This window comes from Ursus americanus, chromosome 8 (genome assembly GCF_024610735.1).
Source record: "Ursus americanus isolate L20-20 chromosome 8, mUrsAme1.1.p, whole genome shotgun sequence".
NCBI lineage: Eukaryota > Metazoa > Chordata > Mammalia > Carnivora > Ursidae > Ursus > Ursus americanus.
In genome coordinates, this window is record NC_142134.1 from 52,940,061 (window position 1) to 52,965,133 (window position 25,073).

The following is a 25,073-nucleotide window of genomic DNA, read 5'->3' on the forward strand; positions in this document are numbered from 1 at the left end:
AAATGGTATGGTGACTCTGGAAAAGAGCTGAACAGTTTGTTATAGAGCTAAATATTACCAGGGCGCCTGGGTGGCTCAGTCGGTTAAGCGTCAGACTCTTGATTTTGGCTCAGGTCATGATCTCAGCGTTGTGAGATTGAGCCCTGAGTTGGGCTCTGCACTCAGTGGAGAGTGCTTCTCTCCCTCTCTCTCCTTCTGCCCCTCCTGCTCTCTCTCTAAAAGAAATAAATCTTTTTTTTTTCTTTTTAAAGAACTAAACATTAGCTACCACACAATTTAGCAATCCCACTCTTCAGCATTTGCCCAAGGGAAGTGAGAAGTTATGTTAACATGAAAATCTTTACGTGAATATTTGCAGCACTTTTATTTATAATTGCCTCAAGCTGGAAATAATCCAAATATCCTTCAGCTGGAGAATGTGTAAGCATATTATGGTATAACCATATTAAATAATGAAAAGGAGCACATTACTGATACATGTAACAACATGGATGAAATCTCAAATACATGTTGCCAAGCAATAGAAGTCAAACTCAGAAGGCTGCAATCCATTCTGAAAAAGGCCAAAGTACAGGGAAGCAAAATAGGCGTGGATGTAAGGATTGATGGCAAAAGGGTATGGGAGACTATTAGGGAGGATGGAATTGTTCTTTTTTTTTTTTTTTAATTAATTTAAGGGGCACCTGGGTTGCTCAGTCAGTTGAGTGTCTGACTCTTGATCTCAGCTCAGGTCTAGATCCCAGGTTGTGAGTTCAAGCCCTGTGTTGGGTTCTATTGGGTGTGGAGCCTATTTAAAAAAAAATTAATTGCAGTAGAGTTGGCACAGAGTGTTACATGAGTTTCATGAAGGAGAGCCTTGTGGATGATGTGGGAGAAGCTGGTTTGAATGTGTGGTGGGATTTTAGTTTGTTGAGGGGTTGCGTGAGCACAGCCATAGAGGCACGCAACTGGTGGGGAGACGGTTGGACTTTGCTGCAGGAGACGTGATCCGCAGCAGACAGGCAAGACTTGAAGGTCCTCAAAGGCCTTCTTTTTGAGTTCTTTAGAGGCTGAGTTCGGAGCCTGATGAAGTTCCTTGTATGTCAACTCGACTGGGCTACAGAGTGCCCAGATTAAACATGATTTATGGGTGTGTCTGGGAGGCTGTTTCTGGATGAGACTAACATTTTTGAACCTATGGACTCAGTCAAGTAGATTGCCTCCCCGTGTGGGTGGGCATCACCCAATCCATTGAAGGCCTGAATAGAACAAAAAGGTGGAGGAAGTTTTGCTTCCTTTTGCTTCCTGCCTACATGCTTAAGCTGGGGCATAGATCTGCCCTTGGACTGCGGTTTATACTATTGGCTCCCCTGGTTTTCAAGCCTTTGGATTAGAATTACACCACTGGTTTTTCCATGCTCTGGCTTGCAAATGGCAGATTATGGGACTTCCCAGCCTCCATAGTCATGTGAGCCATTTTCTCATAATCTCTTCCTGTGTATATGTATTCTACTGGGTCTGTCTCTGGGGAACCCTGTCTGACACACTGGGTCAAGAAGTGTGAGAGATACAGTCTAAGAACCTAAAGATCCAGGTTCTGTCTTCTACCCTTAACCCAGACCACTCAGGATGCCCATGGGGAATGCAAAACGAGGGACATAATGAGCAGAAGCACTCAAAGCAATAAACACGTCTAGATGTAGTGAGAACTGCCACTCGCTGAACTCCTGCATTTAAAAGAATTCTACTTTGTAGCATGTATCACTCTAATTTAGGGGTCACGGTGTATACAGAACCGTTACCAACCACCATGATTATGATTGGGTCAGAAATAGGAAAGGTAACTGGTTCAGTTACACATCTTACAATGAAGGTACCCTTGAAGAACAATTCATTGTTTTGTGCACACACACGTCGCTCTGGTCCCCAACAGTTGAACCCCTACATCTCCATGTATGTGTTTTTGCTACCATCTCAACTTGTCCTTCCTGAACAGAGCCACTTCTTTCCTTTTAGGCACACTAGAACTGATAACTTGCCCCCAGTAACGCTCCTAATCTCTTCTTCAACCTGACAGCACTTAAAATATTGGACAATGATTACGTATTTGTGCATGCGTGTGTGTGAACATCCTTCCTTCAACTATTCCTCCAAGAATTTGGTTTCTCACAAAATTTGCCTCTTTCACCATTCTGATCACTCACCCAGGCAGAATGCAGCTCTCATGTAAGTACCTCCTTGGAAAGATGGGTCTACTTTGGAACTCAGCGAAGGTCATGTCACTCATACACGAAATATGGTTGGAAGAATACAGCCTATCACCTGGACTAATCAAAGCCAGTGTTTCCCTGGGATTAACAGTCACACGTATGTTTTGAGTTGATAGTCAACTCAGTGTAAAAGCAGGGAAATTTCCTGGAGAAACCTGATGGAGAGTGCTTCAAAGTTAGAGTTCAGCCTTCTCCCCAACCTCCTTCCCCTCTCCACACTGTGGAGATATCATGTAGAAGGGGCCAGCCAGCCAGTATTTCATGTTATGCTAAGATGAAGTCCAGGCTCAAGGTAGCTGCTGTGATCTCTAACAAGCCAGTATCTTAGTTTCAATTACATTTGGGCGGGGGGGGGGGGGGGGGCGGTGCTTAGAGAGGTTATTACATTTTGCTTTAAACAAGAACTCTAACTCCCCATGAGAAACTTTGTTGTTCCTAGGATACTGAGGACATAGCAGTGTCCATGGAGATGGTTTACTGAAGGCTTGAAAGTTTATCTGGAATTATTTAATGCAGTTACTGTCCTGATTCCCCACACCCCAAGCTATGAATCCTAATGTCTTATTTAAAAACTTTAAAAATGTATTAGACATTTTATCTTTCAATACAAGGCACTGAAAATCCTTTTTGACAAGAAGGGGGTATCATAAAAAATATTCCAAGAATGAACTATGTAAATTTGTGGATATAAGGTGGGTTGTCTACAAGTTTATGGTTTGTAGTTTAGACTTCCTGCTGTTATCAAAAACCCAGGGACAAAACTTCAAGGCTAAGTTAACTCCTCTGTGCATCTGCCAGTTCAATTTTTTTCTTTCCCTCCACCAACAATCGCCTATCAAAGAGTGACTCACTTTGCACTTTCTAAGTGCTGTCTCTTACATGCTACATTGCTAAGTTTTGCTCCTAGTGATCACTGCATATATAGTAATCACATGATCACACTTAATATTCTGATGGTTTTATTAACAAGTATATAATACATATATTGCATACTGTATATAGTATATGAGGACTGTACAGTACAAATTTATGTTCACAGTTTGACATGACAAAATGTCATTACTGAATTCCCATTGGACTACAGAGTAGAAACAGAGAAGGTACATTAAACATTCACATCTTTAGTAAGAAAGATTACCAAAATGTTTCAGTATTCGCAAGTATACTAATGCATGCTAAAAACCTTTACCCATTCAGTCTTATTAGCTTATAAAATATATTACACTTTATTAAAAATTTCTGCATAGTTTATACAAGTATTAAAGTACTGTAAATGTAATAATCCTGCTATACTTGCAGGTATGGTTTAAGAGATGCTAAGCAGAAAGATTATTTTGACCCTCTAACACTAAATACATAACAGCAAAAAAAAAAAAAGTGCTAGTATTTGTAAAACGTAATATTGTAGCCCTCGTTTAATGCACGTAAAATGGCTTTGTAAATGTATTAAGTGAATTTGCGACCATTTAGAAATTGTTAACCTCGACTGAGAAGAGAATAAAGACAACTCTGAGAAACTTCATGTATAACAGCAATCCCTTCAAGATGACTGTGTATTTTCAAACCAAATTATTTTAAAATCTTAAGATCTTTGAGATTGTCTTTAAAACAATCTAATCAGGAATGCCGTAGAGATATACAGTATCAGCAATAAAGTCTTTCAAATTCCACATTAGTGCAACACTGATGGTGCAGATGGGTGTTTAATAAAATATACATTTACATCTATAGTTCCCCTATAAATCTGTTCCAAGGCTCTTGAAACTTCCATGTATTTAGCGTTTCCTTGGTTGACCGCAGCTATGCTAACACATCCTCCACACCAGATGATTTAGAATGTTAATGCCCATTTATGATGTAGATTCACATTTTAAAACTCTAACATATGATGGATTCAGCCTTAATTTTTCTGACTTCCCCAAGATGACACTTGGACAATAATCAAAAGAAACTCTATAACAGAATTTATACAACACTAACTTCATGTTTACAAATCATTCTCATCAATGTAAAACATTGCAATTAAAACCACCACTGATAGTAACATGGCACATCATTAAAACCACATGTTCAAGGGCATCTTATCTTGTACTTGAGGTCTTCCACAATAACAGCTAAAAATGCCTAAGAGACTAAATTTCTCAACTATCATAGTAAAATACAAATATATATAAAAAAGGAAAATTTGGTCAAGAGCCAATCAGTAACTAACGTACATAGACCAGCAACAGGAACAGAGAATGGCCTCTCTGGGTTACCTTTCTTTCAGAGTTAAAATGGATCTTTGCTAATGAACTGTTAACATAACCTAAGCAAGCTGAATAATAATGGAATAGTCTTTGCAGGGTCCTGCTTGCTCTTTTGAACACAATTTAAATATGCCATAACACACACATCAAATTCCATGAGAACCTACGAAGCTTTTCTATCAACTGGACTCACACTCAAAGCTAATTATTCAAAGATGGTCAATTCTACCCTTTTTTGCCTTTTTTCCCTACCTTCTCTATGGGCTGGAACACACACCATGACTGGTCATCTCCATTCCAACAAAAAAGTTCCTTGCATTCCAACTTGACTCTTCAGTGTGTTGTAAGAGCCACTTCTAGAATTAAACACTTTGGCATGAATGTGACTAAGCATTTACAGTACTTTCCCAAGAGCCATTTTTATCCCTCAATTCATGTCATAGTTGCAAAAACACAAACAAAAAAAGCCCAATTAGGAGGTTTTAATATTCTAAACAAATTTCGCAGTGCTTACCAAAAAAAAAAAAAAATCAAAACCAAGTGCCAGGAAGATAACAAATTACTTTGCATTTCTCAACTACATTTCCTTTCAGCCGGTGCCCAGGGCTGATGAGTGGGATCTCTTAGGTGCACAAGTCCCTACAACTAACTTTTATTAACACAGCGCCATCAAAGTAAGCTCCCCATGTGATTTGCAGGCCTCCAGAATCACTCGTTCACTGATGTTTCAAAAAACAATTGAACAATGTATTCCTCCCAGTAAGGTTGTGTTGGATCCTGAGTTTCGGCTGGGATCAATCTACAGGATTCCATTCTTCTCTCGTCTCTTCCGTCCTTTATTGAGGGATGAAGGCGCATCTGGTTACATGCACCCACATTTGACCACCGTCTCCCACTTTCTTCCAATTTAGGACCAATGACATTTCTAGGCATGAATTATTTTTATTGGCATTTAGACTATGGTGCTCAAAAGCCAGCTTTTGAAAAAAACACAAAACACAAAACACAAAAACTTCCCCCAAATAATGGCGCTATTTATCTTTACCATAAACACGAGTCATTTCCAGGTTCTTCTAATGGGATACTTGATAGTGACTGATTTCCAAATCTTTAATAGTAAATGTTGGGGAATTTTGGAGCTCTAAAGAGATGAATCGCTGAACTGTGGTTTTCTGTGTTTTTCAGACATCTGTCCCCCGAATGAAGGTATGTGTGCTTCACAACTAGTTAGATTTACAAATCATGTCACTGAGGTCTTAACTGAATGCATCACGAGAGCCTCAGCAGAGGCTTACTTGCCATACACCTCACAAACACAAGAACAGCCCACTAGGCACCCTACGGTTCACACACACGCGTTTCTGTATAAAAGCTGTACGATTAATTTGATACGGGAATACAATTACCACTCAACGTTTTCCTGTTGGCAAAAAGCTGCAGTAGGTTGGGTAAGAGAAAGGCCATCCATATTCTTACCCAAAAGATTTTTTTTTTTTAATACCATTACTAGGCAAAATATTTTTGTGGTGTCCCGACAATCAATGGTTGCTGAACCACATTAGGGACATCGGAGGAATGGTGACAGGGGCGGGGATAACTCCATCCATTTTCCGCTTTGCTGTTGGCTTCTACAGTTGAGCATAGCATAGAGACTGAAGTTCTGGGGACGCCCTGCGCAGCTAATCCCATGATGAAACCTCACCGGAGAGCCCTAGCCTAGGAGGAAGGGCCGGCTTCCTTCCTTGCCCCCGCCGCTTCTCCCCTGCACCATGCCCCTTTGTTCTGACGCCATGTGAGGCAAGGAGAGCATTCAGCCCTTTACTGACAGACATCACCCGCCTAAATCAGCAGCTCTGGCTCAGCTCCAGGGCTGGCAAAGACCTCCTTGTTAGCTGTAGGCACAAAGGAGTGTCAAGGACTTAATTTAGAGGACGTGATAAATCCAAGCTGACAAGCAGGATTTGTGCAGGGCACTGGAAGGGAAGAAGAGTGGACGGAAGGTCCTACCTGAATCTCGCTGCATGGCTACCTAACCAGGGAGAGGGTCCACCCTTCTTGCTGGCGAGCACAAAATACGATCACAGGGCACAGAGGTATGAATGTCCCTGGCAAGGACTTGCAGGCTGGATACTGTATTTCTAATACATTTACTTTGACATTCTTTTGAGAAATACATGGAGAAACCAACAATTGGTTATTTTAAGTTTACATGTTCCCTTGTTCTCATTACATTAAACGTATCTGTAAGAAGGGTTTGCTTAGCATCCCCAGAAAAAAAAAAAAAGTGTTCACATTCTTTAGGTCTGACCCGTGGTAAGGAGAGGAGGATTAGAGAACATCTACTACTGACCATATGGAAATCTGAATGATATAAATTCAGAGATTCAGACCAGCTGAATCCAAATTAAAATGTACATGTAAAAAATGAGTTAGATCATGGGAAGGAGAAGAGAGAGAGAGCCGGGAGAGTGGGGAGCCACGCCGAGGCGGGAGACGGAGCCATTCAAACTAGCATGTGGCGTTTCCTATGGAGGGCAAGGTGGTCAGAGCGGGAGAAGCTTCGGTCACAGTCTGGACACTGGAAAGGTTTGATTCCAGTATGTTTTCGGAAATGTCTTGTTAGTTCATCAGACCGAGCAAACTTCCATGTGCATCCTTCCCATGTACATTTGTAGGGTTTTTCTCCTGCAAAAAGGAAAAACGGAAGAGCTTATTTTTCTCCTCAGGGCAAAAGGCTACTCATTAGTAAAAATAGTGCAGTTAAGATTCTGGAGCTGCAACTCTGGGCAAATATTATTTCCAAGGTATGTCCGTCCATCTGTTCCCCCAAAACCAACAGTGCCACAGAAACCATGGCAGGACAAACAAGAAACAAAGGGCTTAATTCTCTTAATATTTAACTGGCACTTTGCCCGTCTCCCCCCCTCCCCCAAGAAAAGATTTGTAGAGTTCTTCAAGCATAAAGCCACTGACATCTATTCTGAGCAGCTAGCAAATAATTTTGGTTTTGCCCTCCATAGTAGGGATGAATCACTTAAGAAACAACTTGCGATCTGTATTTATCTCCAATTTTTCAAGCTACTGAGGCTCTTAGTTATATGTAGTGCTTTCTACTTAGGAAGTCCAAATTGAAAGTGTGCGGGATTTCTTTATTATTTTAACAGTTTCCTAAAAATAAGAAGCGTGACAGACATTGGCAGGGATTTCAGCATCTTATCTTTTGTTTAGTCAACAGCAATTATGCCTAAGTATAATGCTCTAATTGAGATATACTAAAAATACAGTAATTCCTCCCCAGCCTGTCAGCAGTCAGGTCTCTCCAAAACCCTCCTGTGGGATAATGGTAGCTGGCAGGTGAGGAACAAGAGACCCTTGGGGGAAATCTTAGGGAGAGCCAGCATGAAGGCCCTTAGGAATAAAAAGGCTGTTAGTGGCAATCTTACATGTCTCTATGAGTTATTATGGGCATGTGGCCTCACCAAACAATTCCCGCTTACTATCCCTTGTTCTCTAGGCATTTTAAGGATTGACATTCCTTGGTATTTCAGGAGCTCTTCAGAATTGTCTTATCTGCTTTGCCTCAGAGAATATAAATGCTGAGGTATTTTTTCCTACATCTAAATTGTTATGCGAATATTCAATGTCCTTTTAATCTTAGGCTGGAAGTTGGTAACATCCACCTCTCAGGTCGTATTAATACCCTGAGGATGCTTTTACTGGTTTCCTTGGCAGCCCTGCCTGGATATTCCTCTACACAAGGATATCCCTCAGTTCCCCCTGTAAGAACAGTGACAAAGCCCGAGAACTCAGTGGTCACAAGCTGACTTTCCCTCTCCCCGGGAGTCACTGAAACTTCACTCCACACCACCCGTTCGTCCCTTTTCTCTTCCCAATCCCAGAATTTCCTTATTGTGAACATTCCTAATACGAATGACTCAAAAACAAACAAACAAACAAACAAACAAACAGGGAAACAGGGACATTCTGAGTGAAGGGAAATGTGCCCGGGGACAACTACTATACTAGAATTTCACATCCAGGGGCTTGAGGTTAGGTCAGATGAGGCCTGCTGTCATCATGGATCGCCCATACTGACTGATGAAGCAGGCGGTGTATGACATTTCTATATGGATTCTGGAAGCTGTTCTGCTCATGAAACGTTCAAGAGCAAATAGAAGAGTCTTATGTTTTCTTCACCCATGTCATCATTTTTGGAAGATCTGGCCGTATGCTCTACGTTCAACCCTGGGCAGAATAAACAATACCCCCGAACAAACAGGACAGGCTCCCTCCGTTTTAGAAGACACAAATCACCCAAATATCTTTACTTTTCTGTATCTGTTCTGCATAAAGAACTGTGGTTTTTTTGCCTTTGTGAATCTGATGATGTACCACATTTATTAAAGGATGGTCCACAGGAAGGCCGCATCCTTGATGAAACGCCCATGGCTAAGAGCACTTTTCCCTCTGTTCCAACAGCCTTTCCAACCCTCTCTCTCTCCCTGAAACACAGATCACAGAACTCCACGTGACTGGGAGAGACCTTGTCATGGCGATCATCTCGAATCTATTCTAACTTATTACAAAAAGAAACCTTGCCCGAAAAAGTGAGTTTTTCACGACCGGCAGAGAGATCTGTCGACAGCTCTGCTCCCTTTTGAGATGCCTGGACCATGTCCTTACAACCACCTTCGAAGGCTACAAGGTTTGCTCCTAACATGCCATCCCACTGTCATGTCTTTAGAGGCACAGACGGAGTGCGTCTTGTCTTTCTGGTACCTGTGTGTGTTCTTCTGTGCGCTTTCAAGTGAGAGCTCTTAGTGTACACCTTGTTGCACCCGTCGTAGTCGCATCTGTGTATCCTCCGCTTCCTCTGAGTGTCCGGGGACTCCACAGGTAAAGGTCTCTTCCCTGGTTGTACTATGACTGATGGGTGATTCCTACGAAAGCCAATGGGAAATGTAAAATACGGGGTGAAAGCCTCTTTCCTTTCCTTCAGTCTATACCAAAGGCATTAACGACACTAGGCAAAAACAAACGAACAAACAAAAAACCCGACAAAATAAACAAAAAAGAAATGAGCTGATCAAACCCAAGCAGCACTCTGCTAGAGTCAGTCAACAAACACGGAGCGAGCACCTACCATCAGCCAGGCACTGTGCTTGGCACCGGGACACAAAGATGAATAAAAACAGGGTTCCTGCCCTCGAGGAGCTCACACTCTAGGGGGAGACAGACATGTAGATAAGTAATGACAGTAAGAAGGGTTAGGTGCTATGCTAGCGGGAGCTGCAGGTGCTAGGAGAGGCTCTCTCCCTCAGTAACCATCTGCCTATTTATAGAACCTGGTGGTACTAAAGCACTGTTCAATACGGTTACAATGTCTTTGCACAGGTTGCCTTGGTGCTCACTCATTGCTCTGTAGGGACGAATGCAAAGGGTCAACTTCCTAAAGCTCAGGCAACCCCACTAGTTATATCTACATTTTCATTTTCTCCTTTACTGGCGATGAGCGTCTCTTAAAGATCACCAATTCATATTTGAGTTTCAAATTCCGGCTCTTCCTAAATAACTAAGTAACTAAATAACGGCACTGCTGTTTTTCACCACCTCAAACCTTTACTGTTGCTGTCACTCCTGCGCGAGGGAGAATTTTCGTGCAGTGCCTGCTCTCGGGCACCTGGCGTCTCCCTGCCTTCCTCACCTAGACCTGTTCCTGCGTGGGCACACCTTTCCAGGGCGGCTTTGAAATCTAACCATGTCAAACACCATTGCTCTAAACTTTCTCTTTTTTTGGAAGGAGAGAAGAGGCAGATGGGGAAGAGCTGGGGAAAGTCTGTAAAGCTTTCTTGGGCTTCCACTGCTGATTAATGTCAGTAATTAAAAAAATTCTAATCTGTTCATTTGCTTTCCTAACGACTAATTACTTGATACATCACAAGCTTATGGAAGTGGCCTCCGACCGTAATGAAAGACTTCTTTGTCTTTAAACTGGAATCTAAAGTTCTTAAAATGTCCCAAATAATATACGAATTTTTCTGTGGAAGTGTGGATGAGGAGAGAGGCAATCTGACGGAGGCATAAGCTTGGGAGATTAAAAAAAAAAAAAGGATAATAAAATTCCACCATAAAAATCAAAAGAGAGCCCCTGAAATGAAACTTATTTGATCTTGTAAAAATCTCAATACATGTCCCCTATCAGGAACTCTTCCAGACACGCTAAGTAACTAGGAAAAGACTAAAAGGTGCATTGATTTTAAGTGACTGTACTTATTTCTCACTTCTATTATTAGCCAAGAAAACTGGCAGTTTTGAGTCTCTACCTTCCTACCCTGATGTTTAACAGGGGCAATACAGAAGAATAAAATAGCCAAGTTTAGATGGAAAAGTGAACATGGGGGGGGGGGGGGACAAGGACTTCAATTATATATATGTACACACAGAGAGAAAATAGAAAAGTGACAGATCTGTGGACACATACAGTTTTCAGAAAGCTGAATTATTCATTTAAAATCCTTCAATACAAAGAAAAGAGTTATCAGTTTATTTTCAACCTGAATGCCACTGATTGAAATGTTTCCTCTTCATTAAGAGAACTTCAGGAAATAAAATGGTAGGGGAAGAACTGAATGGTTAAATACCTCTCCTCTGTCTCTGGTATACTGGGGGAATATTCCAAGTGATTTCAGAAGTCTCTCCCAATGATTAGATTTTATGGGTTGGGAATCTGTCTAACAGTTTCTGTGTGGTACTTAGGACTGCTTTTCCCAGCTTATTTTGCATAGAAAGGTACATTAGAAGGCTGTGGGCTCCAACGTCAAATCCCAGCTCTGTCACGCATACTCCCAGGACCCTGGGCAAGGGATTTATCCTCTCTGTGCCTCCGTTTCCTCTGTACAGTGGGGATGATGGTAATAAGATGACCTCAGAAAGCTGTGAGTAATGTACACAGAGCACTGCAGGGTAACATCTGTTGCAGATGTAAATCGGCTGAACGGTAGCTGTTAGTATTCTGAGGTTCAGAAACCCAAATGCTAACTTTGACCCTACAACCTGTTCAATTTCAGAAGGAGCTTCTAGGGGGACGTCCCAACACCAGGAAAAGGAAATCACTGCTCAAGCCAACGTCTACCTTGAAAGGTAGTGCCATTCTGAGAGTGGCTGGGGCCCCATCTCTAAGGAGCCAGATGCTGGGACAGGCAGCAGCTGAAGGGCGGGATCTCGAGATTTCCCCCTTTCTGGACTCTCCACTGCTCATTTTCAGAGAGGCTGTTTGGGATCATTACAACCAAGAGTTAGAACAGCTATTAAGTATCAGATACCTGCTCACTGTTGTGAGTTAAGCTGGCCCCTCTTAAGTTTGCTGTAATTCGCAGACACAATTAAATGGGGAGATCTGATCCTCAAGCTCTTCGTTCTAAATTTATTTCACACGTGTAAATGTATTTTAAAAAAAGGAATCTGATAGACATCTGAGTGCCTTTAAAAATAATCCTAAAGCTGTAACTCTTACGTTCAAGCAAATGGATTTCAAAGCTGTATTTTAAAGTCCGCCTTTGGAAAGGAAGGGTTTCCGGAAGGCGAACAGTGGGGCTGCCTCATCGCAATGGTACTAGGCGCTTGGTTTCAATCGATTCTTTCCTGGCTAGCTGGTTTCCTATGTGGGCTGCTACTGGGCACATTCCAAGACATTACTTAATCACATCTGTGAGAGAATTACTTAAAGAGTACATGTCCCAGTTGTGGCTCATCTGTTGAATTTTTTGAGGAGCAAAATGCATTCTTAGGTCAGCATTAAAATAAGCATATTACTCATTAATCATTAGAAGCCGCTGAGCTTGAGATCGTCAAAAGAACATCACTTTAAGTAAGCAAAATATTTTCTTCTCAGCAGCACTTAGAGCACAGAACCTGCTTTCAAATATTCTTCTTCTACCACGGTTTACATTGTCATTCATAATCGCCCCGACTTTGGAATAACCCTTTTTCAGTCCACGGAGCCTCCCTCTCTCTGCGGGCACTTGGCCTTACTGAGCTGGACAGCATCTTACTCATCACCCGGGCAGGAGTCATGACCAGTGCAAGTCATGCTGCCAATCACCTTGCCAGAGACACCTGGCAGAACTCGGCCTACAAGGTGTGTCTGTTCTGGCTGGTCTCTCTGTGTCTCCTTTCACCTGAGAGCAGGAGCGGGAGGCCCTGGTTAGATGGGGACTCAGTAGGAAGAGCACTCATCAGGTGGCAGGGGATCAAGCCCGGGCCCCACTGCTGTTCGCAGTGTGATTCTACGCGAGTTATCTAATGTCTTGGCTCACCAGTCTCCGTTTGCTCTGACTCCCACATGCTCGTTGTGGGGGAATGAAATAATTCCTTTGAAAACATGTGGGAAAGTCTCATTGGGGGTGGGGGCTGGGTATGATGCCAACTGTGAAAGGTAATAATGTACGAGTTCATCAGACACACTCTCCCCCTGCTGATGTGGTGGCTCGTGAATTCATTCTCTTCTTCATCTCTCAGGGAGCAAAGCATAACCCCTCCGCCCCAAATAAATGACTAGGACTTCAGTGGGCAATTAACACGACCCTACGATGAAGGCACCTACTTGGGCTGAATGTGGATAGAACTAGAATGTATTTTAAGTTCCAGAAAACAGCTGTTCAAAAGCCAGAGGATTCACACTCTGTTGCAGAACGACTTGGGTAAGAAAGAGGGGAAAAGATGGAAGCAGAAAGGTGGGTAGAACACTATCTCAAGTTGGAAAAAAGTGCTATGAGAGAAAGATGATGGAAGGGACCTGGAGGGAATGATAACTATTGTCTTGTACTAGGAAGCTGGCCATTGCAGCCAACCTCGAAAGTGCGACAAGACAATTTTAAGAAAAATAATTACAACCGATAATGAAAATAAAGAGGAAACGGAGGCAGCAAGACTGACTAGGCCAAGGTCATACATATGGTGGAGAGCAGAGCTGGGATGCACGGTGTCTGGCCCAAAGGTCATCTTCTGAGCTCCTACAAACACAGCCTCCAGCAGAAGGCATGGCTATCTATTGTGGCAAATCCCGTCAGAGATGCTACTTAACTTGCGAATGACACCCGTCACATTATAGCAAGTTATACCTGAAACAGACCACTGTTCAGTGCTTGGCTGTAGCTCAATAGAGAAAACTTCCCCCTGGATGGCAGTTCTAAACCTGACTGAATATACTAAGAGCAGATGTAATGAAAAAGACCAGAGAATAACGGGTTATTCCAACACTGAACTTCTCTGAACTACACGGACAACCTTCTGTTGCCACCACTATTTACAGGTCGTTCTTGGACTGACTTCCTTGGGTTTATGGTTGGTCTGAAAATTCTGATTCAAGACGTTCACCATCACAGAAACAGTATTAGAGGTGACAGCTGAGAGGACGACGTGTGTCTTACGAAGTTTTCAGGACTCAACCTTAAGCAGAATGTCTAGAATACCAAATTCAATCCATATTGGGGTTAAGATTACGGGGAAACTATGTATAATCTGGAAAGATTAAAACAAAACACACCGAGATAAGAACGACTGATGTGACAAGTGGCAAATCGTGAGTGATCAATTTGCTGCCAACTTGACGTAAATGTCGTAACGTAGTCCATACAGCAGAACACGCTGCCTTTGGAGAGACTTCCCCATCTTTCCCAGTGGCTGCCCCTACTGGAAGGTGTTCCTGGCCATCCAAACCACACCATGAGGTGGAAGCGTGTGCTTCCAATCCAGGTCCCAAGATGCGTGCTGCTATGCAATGTCGGGCAGACCTGAACATACTTACTCTTGCAACAGTGCTTGCGGGGGGGACACTGAGTTCATTAAAGGGGGTGACATTTCTTCAGGATAATAATCTGTCCTCTGTGGTTCAATCCCAGGTTCTATTTTAATTTTTTTCTGTAATATAGGCTTCTCATATGATTCAATTACAGGTACTAAAAAATAAAAATAGAAAAGTCACTCCATGTACAATTTACCAATTTCAGCTTTTAAACGTTTACTGCACAGCTTCTATCTACAACATTGACGTATGGAGTATCTGTTTACGTTTTGCAAAATTATAGCAGAAAGCAACTATGGGGGGGGGTTGGCAGAATAGTGGTGTTTCCCCCGACCACTATGACCACTATTCTGCCAGCAAGCAGCATGCATAGGAAGCTGGCCTTTGAGCGCACTGGCCCCCAAAGGGTTCTTTCTTACGTTTTTGGGTGATCTCCTTTTAACCCCAGTCTTCTGCCTACCACCAGCCAGTAAACTAGGTGGCTTTTAGTAACCATTACTTATCACCACGATCAAAGGCATTTATTAAATGCCATTTTAACAGAACCATGTCGGTGTTCAATAAAGCAAAATAGAAAGCCAGGATTTTTACTATCCCGAAGTTGACAATTACGCAGTGAAAGTAATCATTTTATGGCATTAAACAGCCTGATTCCTGGGAGCTCTTCCAGTATCAACACTTACACACACACACACACACACACACACACACACACACACACACGACATCAGAAAGGAAATGCCTCAGGCCAGCGGACTCTAGGGGAGTATCTCCTCGAAGAGTACAAGGGCTCTTGGTTCTGTCTCTGGCAGAGCGCCCCCCGCCCCGCCCCAGCGCCGCCACACCGCCCGCGGGTACAGACCGCCTCCCAGCACCGCGGCACCGCTGGCGTTTACCTTGCATGCTGCTGTTCGAGTTCTCCATCTCCTCCGACAAGGAGACCATGAGCGGCTGCTGGAGGTGGCTGGTGTACATGAAGGGGACCGGCTGCACCACGACGGGCTGGATGACGGGCAGTATCCCGGGGCTGCGGATGCCGTGGCGGGACAGCGCGGCGGCCATCACCGGCGGCATGGACAGCGGCACCCCGAACGGCTGCACGCCGGGGGGAGGCGGCGAGTACTTCTTCATGGGCGGGCTGGAAGAAGGCATGCTCAGGCCGGGCGAGGCTCTCCGGTGCGAGGGCTGGAACTTCAGCGAGGAGGGAGAATTCCCCGCAGAGGGCGGGGAACTCCGCTTGTTCACGGTCAGGTCCACCGGCTCCATCTGCATCCCGTGCGACAGGCCCTCCGGGGTCTGGAAGAACTTATCCGGTAACGGTGTGGAGTAGATGACGCCGTACTTGTTGGGCTTCATCGACTCCATGTAATTGGATGGGTACGACTATCGGGAAGCAAAAACAGAAGCGTCGAAGCCGTGACACAGGTGCATTCGCTTTGGAAACGTGAACGAAAACGAGAATGTACTACAAGGCACTCTCCATTAGGTGGGCGCAACAGGCGGTTTACATTTAGATGCCTACTGACCCTGAAACAATGCTGTGAGGGCGCTGGTCTCATCAACGTTAAGGTTAACGGGATAACCGTGTCACAGGAAAAATCGCCAGTTTAATTCTAAGGTGAATCCCCTGTCAAATGTTGAGGTTGATACCGTGAAAAATTCTAAAACAGGTCATGAACAGAAGACTTCCTATGGGCCTTGATCGGTAGGAGTCAGTACTGGGGTTCACCGACAGCCAGCCAAGCCAATGAACTCCACTGCTTTGCTGATGGGGCTTCTCAGTAAGCAGGAAATGCTGTCTTTCCCCTCAGGCGCGGGACGTTTGTAGTTCTCACCATACACTTGTGTATAATAGGGAGAAAGGGAGCTGCACAGCAGTACCTGCGGGGGCGAGGGGGCTTCACTTTCAGCTGCTGACCAGTCCACACCTAGGGTGACCTGACCAACAGTCCTGGTTCGCCCCAGGACAGTCTGGTTTGAGCACTAGAAGCCCTACATCCCACGTGATGCCTCAGTCTCAGGCAACCAGGAGGGTCAGTCATGCCACCCACCTCCAGACACTGAGGCCACCTGCTACTGTGTAATTTATGTTCTCGACCCCAGCTTGTTCGATGCTCTTATTCACAGTGTGAATGAAACTGTGCGGGGTGGCTTGATGTCCAAATCTGCACATGACACAGAACTGTAGGAGATGGGACTCTAGGACTCAAGTAAGGATACATGGTGCTTGACGCGACTTGCACACAAACTGGGGCCCAGCATTTCCTCCATACCTAAGATCTGACAATTGACCTAAATTATCTTTAAATACCTTCCTCTCTTATAGTATAATAATGGACTACTACCAGCTTTATACACAAAACAGTCATAATGATGGCACACTGTGGGTGTGGCCCTTGGCCATGGAATTCACCAGAATGACTTCTATTCCTTAACTAAAATTGGAAAAAAAAAATCTTTGTTGTAGGATGCTTTTTAAAACATTAAACTCAACATAAGCTTTTTTTTTTTTTTACTTGTAGGATTTTAGGGAAACTGAAACGTTCAGTGGTAACATGTCAAGTCCATCTGCAGAAAACTACTTGTATTTGAATACTTTATACCAAAAGTGATAAGTAACATACGAAGCCTCCCTTCCAGCTCTCAAATCCGACGCAGTTCTCATTCTGAGGCGATACTAGCTCATGATACAACCAAGAAAACCCACCAATGGGGACTTATAATTAAAGAGCTTAAATGCATAATAAATTTCTGGGCTGCCCCAGTCCCCCAGTGGCCACTATTGTGAGTTAAAAATGATTGTGGGACAGCGGTGATTTTTACTGGGATTACTACAGAGATCATACCATTTCTTCTCTGGGCCTCCCCTAGGTGAAATCTCCACTTGGCCATGCATCCCCCGTGGTGTTTCAAAAACTCCCTTCTCTGGGCATACCAAGCATTAAGTATCGGGGTGGGGGGGGTACAGGACCAGGCAGTATTTCTCTTTATCTGAAGTCAGTTTCTCATCGTTAAGATTGTGTGTTTTGTTCTTTTGTCCTTTCTCTATCCCTACCAACGCAACCTCTGTCATCTCCTAGGACAGTGATTCCCAGAGTAGGGTACACATCTCTCTGGGGGCGCTGAAGATACTTCTAGATACTACACAAAGAATACACAGTGCTTTAAAATAGTGATGTGTTTATTTAAATGCATTAAGAAAACACTTTTTTGTTTTTACAGTAGTGATATAAATCTCCTTTTCAAAATAAATTTATTATGTTAATAAAAGCAATTCTACAAAAGAGGGCAGGAAAAATTACCCACTAAATATTAGAAGAGCAGGTGCCATGAGGATAGGGCAAAATTTGTCAAGGTGATATTGAAAACCCACATTCTAGGAGGCTGTGAGGTTAAAATTAAAATTGGATTCAATGAGATAAGCTATGTAATGAGCTTAACACACTGTGGTGCTAGAAGTCCCTTCTCTTTCCAGATAAGCAGCAGCACCCTCTTTCCAGATAAGCAGCAGCACCGTAATGGGTTTGATCCTCCCCATCAGGGCTTCTCAAACCTTCCTGTGCACAAATGTACCTGACCATCTTGTCAAAATACAGGTTCTCAATTTCTGGGAGCGGCCCCACATGCACAGACCCCTTTTGAACAACACGGCTCTAACTGGCAAAGAGATATAGACTAAAAATACTAATCTTTAGTATTAAAATTTGGTAAACCATTCAAAAACAATATAAAGGTGGGGGAAGAATTTTTCACTAATAATACTGCTTAAAAACAAGGACATGAAGGATACAAAATCAGGAAATGCAAAATATACAAATTGTGGTTTAGAAAGGATTTAATTTATTTGCGAGAGAGCGCCAGCCCGTGGGTGCACATGAGGGGGGGAAGAGGCAGAAGGGGAGGGAGAGGGAGACAATCTCTAGGAGACTCCATGCTGAGCGCAGAACCTAATGTGGGGCTCGACCCCATGACCCTGAGATCGTGACCTGAGCTGAAACCAAGAGTCTGGTGCTTAATCAATGAAGCCACTTAGATGCCCCTATAAAGTATTGTTTTTGAAAAGAGCTTTGAGTTATGTATCAAGAATCAAACAAGGAAAAGACTATTTCTACCTTTCTTTAGAACCAGGTACACATAAGTATACTTACTACAAGGTAAGGAGCCCAAAACATACCGCCATATTAATATTAAATATATTTACATTTAAATATTAAAATAGGTAATAAATAGGCAGGAATCCTCTAACCAAAAAAGAAAAAAATTCTAATACGTACAACAAAGGTTTAAAGAATTCATTAAATACAGGCAGAGAAAGATTTCTCCTAGTTCTAAAGGTTAACTCACTTTATGAGGTTCTCGAAAGGGCAAAAGTTCTGGTACTAGAAACAAAAAGTTAGGAAATGGGAGGCAGCATTAATTGTTTCTACTCACCAAAATGTAGCTTCTCCCTTATTTTCAGCCCCATTCTTCAAAGACCTCCCTATGACCTAGATTTTAATGCCAAGTTATTGGCAGCTAAATAGAAAGCAAAATGAGGACACACTTTTATTGCTGTCATTGCTGGATTTTTCTAACTGTGGGGTGAGTTTAAGGAAAGGAGGAATTTAGAACCTGGGAGATTTTGCAAATTTAATATTCTCAGGTTTCTCAAGCCATAAAGAAAAAGAAGGCCACACCTCAAGCCAAGTTTTATAAACATTATGCACATTCCTGCTGACTGCACTCCCCAGTGGATGCCCCCGTCCCCCGGACCACGCGCAGTGTTTGCAAGGCTACCTGGCTAAAAGTAGGGAGACGCATTTGGATACACAACAGAGTACACAATTAACCATTTCCAGTCTGATCGCCTTTTAAAAGGGTGAAGAAATGTGGTTCCTCACGCCGTCTCACCAGAAAATTCCATAGCAATGTTTATCAGAACCTTCCATAAGATGCGTTTGCTTTAATTATTTGGGCGGAGCACACAAGCTGCTCCGATCAGCCTGCAACAATCAGGTAATCCACAGCGTCAGGACTGACACACGGTTTGTCTGGCTGTGTGCCTTAGGTGAGGACACCCTGGTAAGAGGGGCCTCCTCGCTGTTCCAGACCTTTCCCATCTTCTAGCAAAGCAGCGCAAGCAAGCGCTGTAGTAGCTAGCCCCAAATCCCAATCAGAGGCAAGTGTCGATGAGGCAGCAAGAGCTCCCCGGCCACTGACAGCCATCCAATCCCCCGCCCTGTGCACACCACGTCCCCGGGGAGGCCTTATAACCGAGAACAGAGCAGCCTGAAGACAAGACTCCCACAAGGGTCTCTCCGATCCTCCTGCCCTCACGGGGGGTGGTGATGGCTGTAACTTTTCAAACAGTTCTTTCCTGTTGTAACATACATCCATGTGTTCACCCTCCACACCATGGGTAATTAATTTATTTTGCTGATTGCCTCCTCTTACTAGAACGGGAGATGAGGGTCTGGCATTCATCACAAACACGGGATGAACGAATGAAGTGAATCAATGCACACACTGAGCAGTGTTTTACTACTGTCAAGACTAAGGATAGTGCCGATTCTTTTGATTCTCGAAAACCAGGATGTTAACTGTGACAGGGAAGAAGGCACGGGGTTGGGATGATTTTCCAAAGCTAACACTTTGTAACTTCAGTGAGCGTTTCCATCGTTTCTTGTTTTATTGGGAATAGTTTTGCTGAGTTTTCCACCACAAGGCAGCTGAAGTGGATGGAGTGACTGCACGGAACGGGGGTAAGCAGAGTCTCTATTTCACTGCTCTTTAATAGGAAAAATGAGTGAACGTCCATGACAGGGCAAAGGCAAGTCGAAGGAATCTTCACACCAAGGGCGGGGTTCCTAGTGCAGGAAGGCGTGGTGCGTTTATAAACACACACTCTGGAAACGGCAAATGTCATACCCTTCTGTGCAAACAAAAGTAGAAAGCTCTTTCTACCAGGCTCAGAAAAGTCATGAAAGTTTCTGTGAGAACAGAACAGAGGTACTACTGATACTAAGTACTTCTCCACCTGTAAGGAGTCTGTTAGAGGATAATTTTCATTACGAGAAAGGAAAAGGGGGGGAAAAAAGAAGAATATACTTTTTTCCCAAAAGTAATCTTCCTACAGGAATAAAATAAGAAAGAATACTTTTAATAACTTTCTCTTTCTCACTTCCTGAATTAAATTCTTTAATTTCCAACCTTCTTTGACAATATATTGGTAAAAGCAATTCTTTTACATGTGCGTTTTGTATTCACATGCTGTCTCATATTGCATGTATTATCATCTCCGATTTTACAGAAAGGAAAGAGAGGCTCAGGGAGCTGCTGGTGGTTTGCCAACATCACACTGATAGGCAGTAGCAGAGATCCACAGCACGGGGAGGGGGGCGGTGGTCTACTCTGCTCCACACTCTTGCAAATTTTCAGAGGGCAATCCAGAGCCTTCCTGTTTGCCTCAAAGCACAAGGTTTAGCAGACGAGGGTACCGAAGGCGTACATTTCACTGAGAGAAATGACACTTCCTTATTTTCTCTGAACTACAGCAAAATACCAAATAGGTAATCAACCTTCAGGTCAAGGGTTGAATTAAAAAAAAAAAAAGAGGAATAAAGGAATAATACATTAGCTTAGCACACGCCACCTGCAGAGGCAGGAAAGATAAAATTTGAAGATTCAAGAGTGGACAAAAGCTTTTTATTTAGTTTTGTTTAAGTGAAATAATCACAACACCCCACACTCCCCAAATGTTTCAGTTAACTGAGGTTTTGCTGAATTAAGGAACAGAAATTTCACTGTAAGGACTGATACTAACTTTTGGTGAAATGATCTAATTAAATTCTCTAGGTGTTAGCTGGAAGTTGAAAACTACAGTGTGAAGGAGAAAAAGACCACTAATTGCAAAAATACTTCTACATATTTTAACTTCATGTATTTATATAAGTTACAGCACTATAGTTACTTCAAATTCATTTTATTTCCTTTTTTTTCAGTCAAGTGCATTTGCTTGCACTTAATTGTATCATACCAACTTAGCAATGAGGATCTTCATTTAAGCTTTAAATTGGCTCTTCAGCCATATTTTCATGCTTGATTAAAAGCACTGGAAGTATACTGAATATTAAAACGCATCAAAGATGGTTCTGCATCATTTATAAAATTAATCATATTCCCCAGTACTAAAAACCTATTCATATTTCAAGGATATAATTAATAGGGAAATTTTATACCTCAATTTTCCTCCAACGCGATCATGCCATAGTTTGGGGTGAGGGGTTGATGAATACGGTGACAGCACCAAATAACATAAGAGTCAATTCAGTTTTTTTGATTAATGAAGTTCTTACTGCTCGGTTATTATCGTATTCATACACTTGGTTATCCAGTTATCACGCGGGAATGTAAATGTTATTTCCCTAAAGCCACTCGGACCTCACTTGTCACTGTTCACAGTGGTAAACACTTCGCTGGCTCAGTGATACCCATGGCAACTCAGCTCCAAGGGCCTCCGAGTGACCCCTGTGTCTTGTATAAACATTTTTGGCAGGAGCCTCAGCGGCCGATGCATAAGGATGATCTAATTTTGCAAGCGTGTCATTACCAACCTTCAGATACACAACTCGGGCCAAGTTTTTCCCCTTGTGACTATTTTCCAAGCCCGTGGAAGAAAAGAGCAAGACAGAGTGGGAGCCTTGCCTTGTTATTTCCTATTGGCCCAACCAGATCGCCGGGAGTCCAAACCACTCCCTGCCTGGAAGTCCCTGGACCCCTCTCCGTCACCACCCCGTCCCATTTCCACAGCAGCAGTGTGGACTTCGCTAAGCCCCTGGCCTCACTCCTAGCCGCCTGTGGCCGAGAAGCATCCCGAGGCGCTGGGCTCACAGAGGGGCTGGCTTCGCACGAAGGTGTTGAAAAAGACAACAAGATTCTCTCCCAGCCACAGACTCTTCAAAGTGGAAAGGAATCCCATCCTCACGGCCATGTTCTCTTTCACCAGCTTGTCCTCAACCATCTCACCCAGGCACAGCTCAGTATCGCCACTGTCATTGGTTTTTAAGCAAATCATTTTATTCTGAATACGTTTTCAGATGCAGGACTGAGGGTTTGTTTTTGTTTTTTTCCAGGTTTCATCTTTTATTTAATCAGCTCCATGAAGGAGACAAAACGGAGTATTTTTTCTTCGAGTATTAAAAAGAAGAAGACATTCACCAACATTTTTAAGAAACTCTTCTGTATGATCGGGGTGGGCATTCTGAGTAAAAAACACCTCACAGCATCCCATTCTTGACGCAGATTTCTTGTAGAAGCACATCTGAAAATTGCTTCCTAACCATGATAAACACTGACTACAGGATTTTTTTTTTTAAATGCCCCAGGTGCACATTAATTTTTAAGTCCGTGTGGCTAGACTTTTTTTGGCCCAAAGCAAGAATCCTGAGAGCCCAAACAAAAAGCTGGTAACCGAGGAGTTTTCGTAAACCTCCTGCTGTCGTGACTAGATTCACCTGTGACCCAAGTTCTGTGCTGATCACAACTTGGGGGGCATGGGGTACGGGGCTTGAGGAGATGTAGACCCCATTTATTCAAGGACGCACAGTTGCTAAAAGGGTGTTTACCCCAGTTACTGATCGAGGCTTTGAGAAAAGTCTGTTTGCCAAACGCCTGTCAAGTGATGGGTAACATTAAGGCGCAACGCAACACGCAGTCCTGTTACCGGCACTGGGAATAAAGAAGAAGAGGTGCTCAATGCTGGAGAACTTACCACCGACACGGGGTCCATGGCCTCTTGCTTGACAGGGACTGGGTCAAACATGAGCATTCTTTTAGTTCAGCTCTCTAGGGTGCTCTGGTGTTTGGCCTAGAAAACAAAACAAGGGGTCCAAATAAATCCCACGGTTACTTTAAATATAAACTAGTAAAAATAAAACATAATAGTCCTCAACCCCCTTCTCTGCTCCTTCCTCTTCCCTGGCCCCGGAATGGCTGGAAGTTATTTTCCTTACCTATGAAAGATGCCATTTGATAGAATTAAAACCAGATTCCATGGTCGTCAGTCGATGAGAGCCAACTGGCATTTCTAACTCAAAGACATAAACCCTGACATTTCTGGAACAATATGTACAGCCCCTTCTGAGCAGCCAAGCTTGCTTAACATTGCTGTGCAATTCCCCAGAAGTTCACATGATATATGAGTGTGAAACACTTTTCCTTATGTTCATTACAGAAAAAAATCAAGAAATAACAAGACAGGCAAAAAAAAAACTTAGAACCAACCAGCATTCATATCTTTTGTTTTTATCCTTCCAAACTCTTTTGAAATGGATTACAGCACACATACTATTTAGTACCCATAATTTCACCTGACGATTGTGGAAACGATTCTTTTTCAGCAAGGATGGTTCCATACCGTCGAATTCAGTGTGCCACTGTGCAAACAGATCGGTTTATTTAAAGTATCCCTTTTGACTGGGCACTGAGGTTGAAAATTTTCACCATTATGGATGGCAGTGAGCATCTATCTTTATACTTGTCTTCCTGCACATCCTTAAATCTTTTTTAGGGTACATCTGTAGGGGAATTCTTGGGTGAGAAGTATTGTACATTTCCCAAAGCAGCTGATGTATCATCCAGCAAAAATGCTCTATAATTTCCATGAATAAAACAGAATCCATTTCTTAACATGTCCACCTGCAATGTGTATTACCACTTTAAAAAAAAAACAAACTTTAGTTTCAAAATGGCAAACTATTTTTATTCTAAATTGATTTAATTATTAAAGTCCAATTTTTTCCATCTTTATTTACCCTTTGCATGTCTCCTCTAGAGAAATGCCTATATTAGGGTCTTGGCGGCCCATTGTTTTCTAAGCACTTTTTATATACGAAGACTGTTAGTTTGTAATCACTCCAATTCTTCATTAGAAAATAAGCTAATCTTCAGCCTAATGTAAAGGAAGTGTCCATCTTAATCCTGTTTGGCCTTTCTCTTCTCTTCTGCTGCTGTTACGCTCGTGTTACCCTTCCCTTTCCTTCACTGTTGCGGACAGCCTCCAACTGCATTTCATAGGTTTTGGAATCACTGCCCAACTACCACCCAGATCTTCAACAACCTGCTTCAGACACCTACTATCCAAATTTGGCTTAAGGGTTCAGAGCTTTGGTTAAAGGGAAGGTCTTTTCTGGACCACTCTGGTTTCCGTGGGAAAGTGGACACGTTCCAGACCGCATTCTACCAGAAAAGGCCGCAGAAGTCACTGGTTCTAGGTTACCACCTGTGTTTCAGTCTGAAAACCCCCAGCCCCAGCCCCACCTCCACGACCGCAGTCCTGCAGTTCGCTGTATCCACGCTCTGTGGGTTATACTAGGAAATCTTCACGCACGACTATAAAAATAATACTGTGTCGTTCTTGTGCTCCCTTGCTCCATTGAAGAAAGACTGTTCTGGGTCTCATGACAACACGTGAGCATCGTCATTAACTCAACATAAGGCTCTGACTTCGAATTTTATTCTCCCACATCACAGTATGTATTATTATCTGTGAACACGATTTGATGCCAGGCTGCTCAAATCAATGGTGCTAATACCCTCTTACGTATGCCAGCAAAAACAAACCCCAACAGCCAGTGAAAAATGGATGATTTCATAATGAAGAATGAAAACCGCTTTTGTGTCTTCGGATCTATTATTAACCAGTTCCCAGCCTAGCAGCTGCGGAGATGGATACGGTTCTAAGAACTGCTGTCCGGTGCCTCCTAGCAGACTCTAAACAAAAGATGTGAGCTCTCC

The 25,073-nt window shown here is 43.1% G+C and overlaps 1 protein-coding gene across 2 annotated transcripts in view; it reads right to left on the reverse strand.

Moving 5' to 3' along the window:
- Nucleotides 1-3,191: 3,191 nt before the first annotated feature.
- The window catches only part of KLF3 (KLF transcription factor 3), a 34,827-nt gene continuing 12,945 nt past the window's right edge, over nucleotides 3,192-25,073 (reverse strand). For both annotated transcript variants that reach the window (XM_045816343.2, XM_045816344.2), the window contains exons 2-6: nucleotides 23,050-23,145; nucleotides 15,197-15,683; nucleotides 14,304-14,454; nucleotides 9,278-9,438; nucleotides 3,192-7,183 (exon numbers count right to left, since the gene is read on the reverse strand). In XM_045816343.2, the coding sequence (XP_045672299.1) occupies nucleotides 7,002-7,183; nucleotides 9,278-9,438; nucleotides 14,304-14,454; nucleotides 15,197-15,683; nucleotides 23,050-23,106 (1,038 nt within the window). In that variant the 5' untranslated portion in view covers nucleotides 23,107-23,145 and the 3' untranslated portion in view covers nucleotides 3,192-7,001. The remainder of the gene's footprint in view (nucleotides 7,184-9,277; nucleotides 9,439-14,303; nucleotides 14,455-15,196; nucleotides 15,684-23,049; nucleotides 23,146-25,073) is intronic.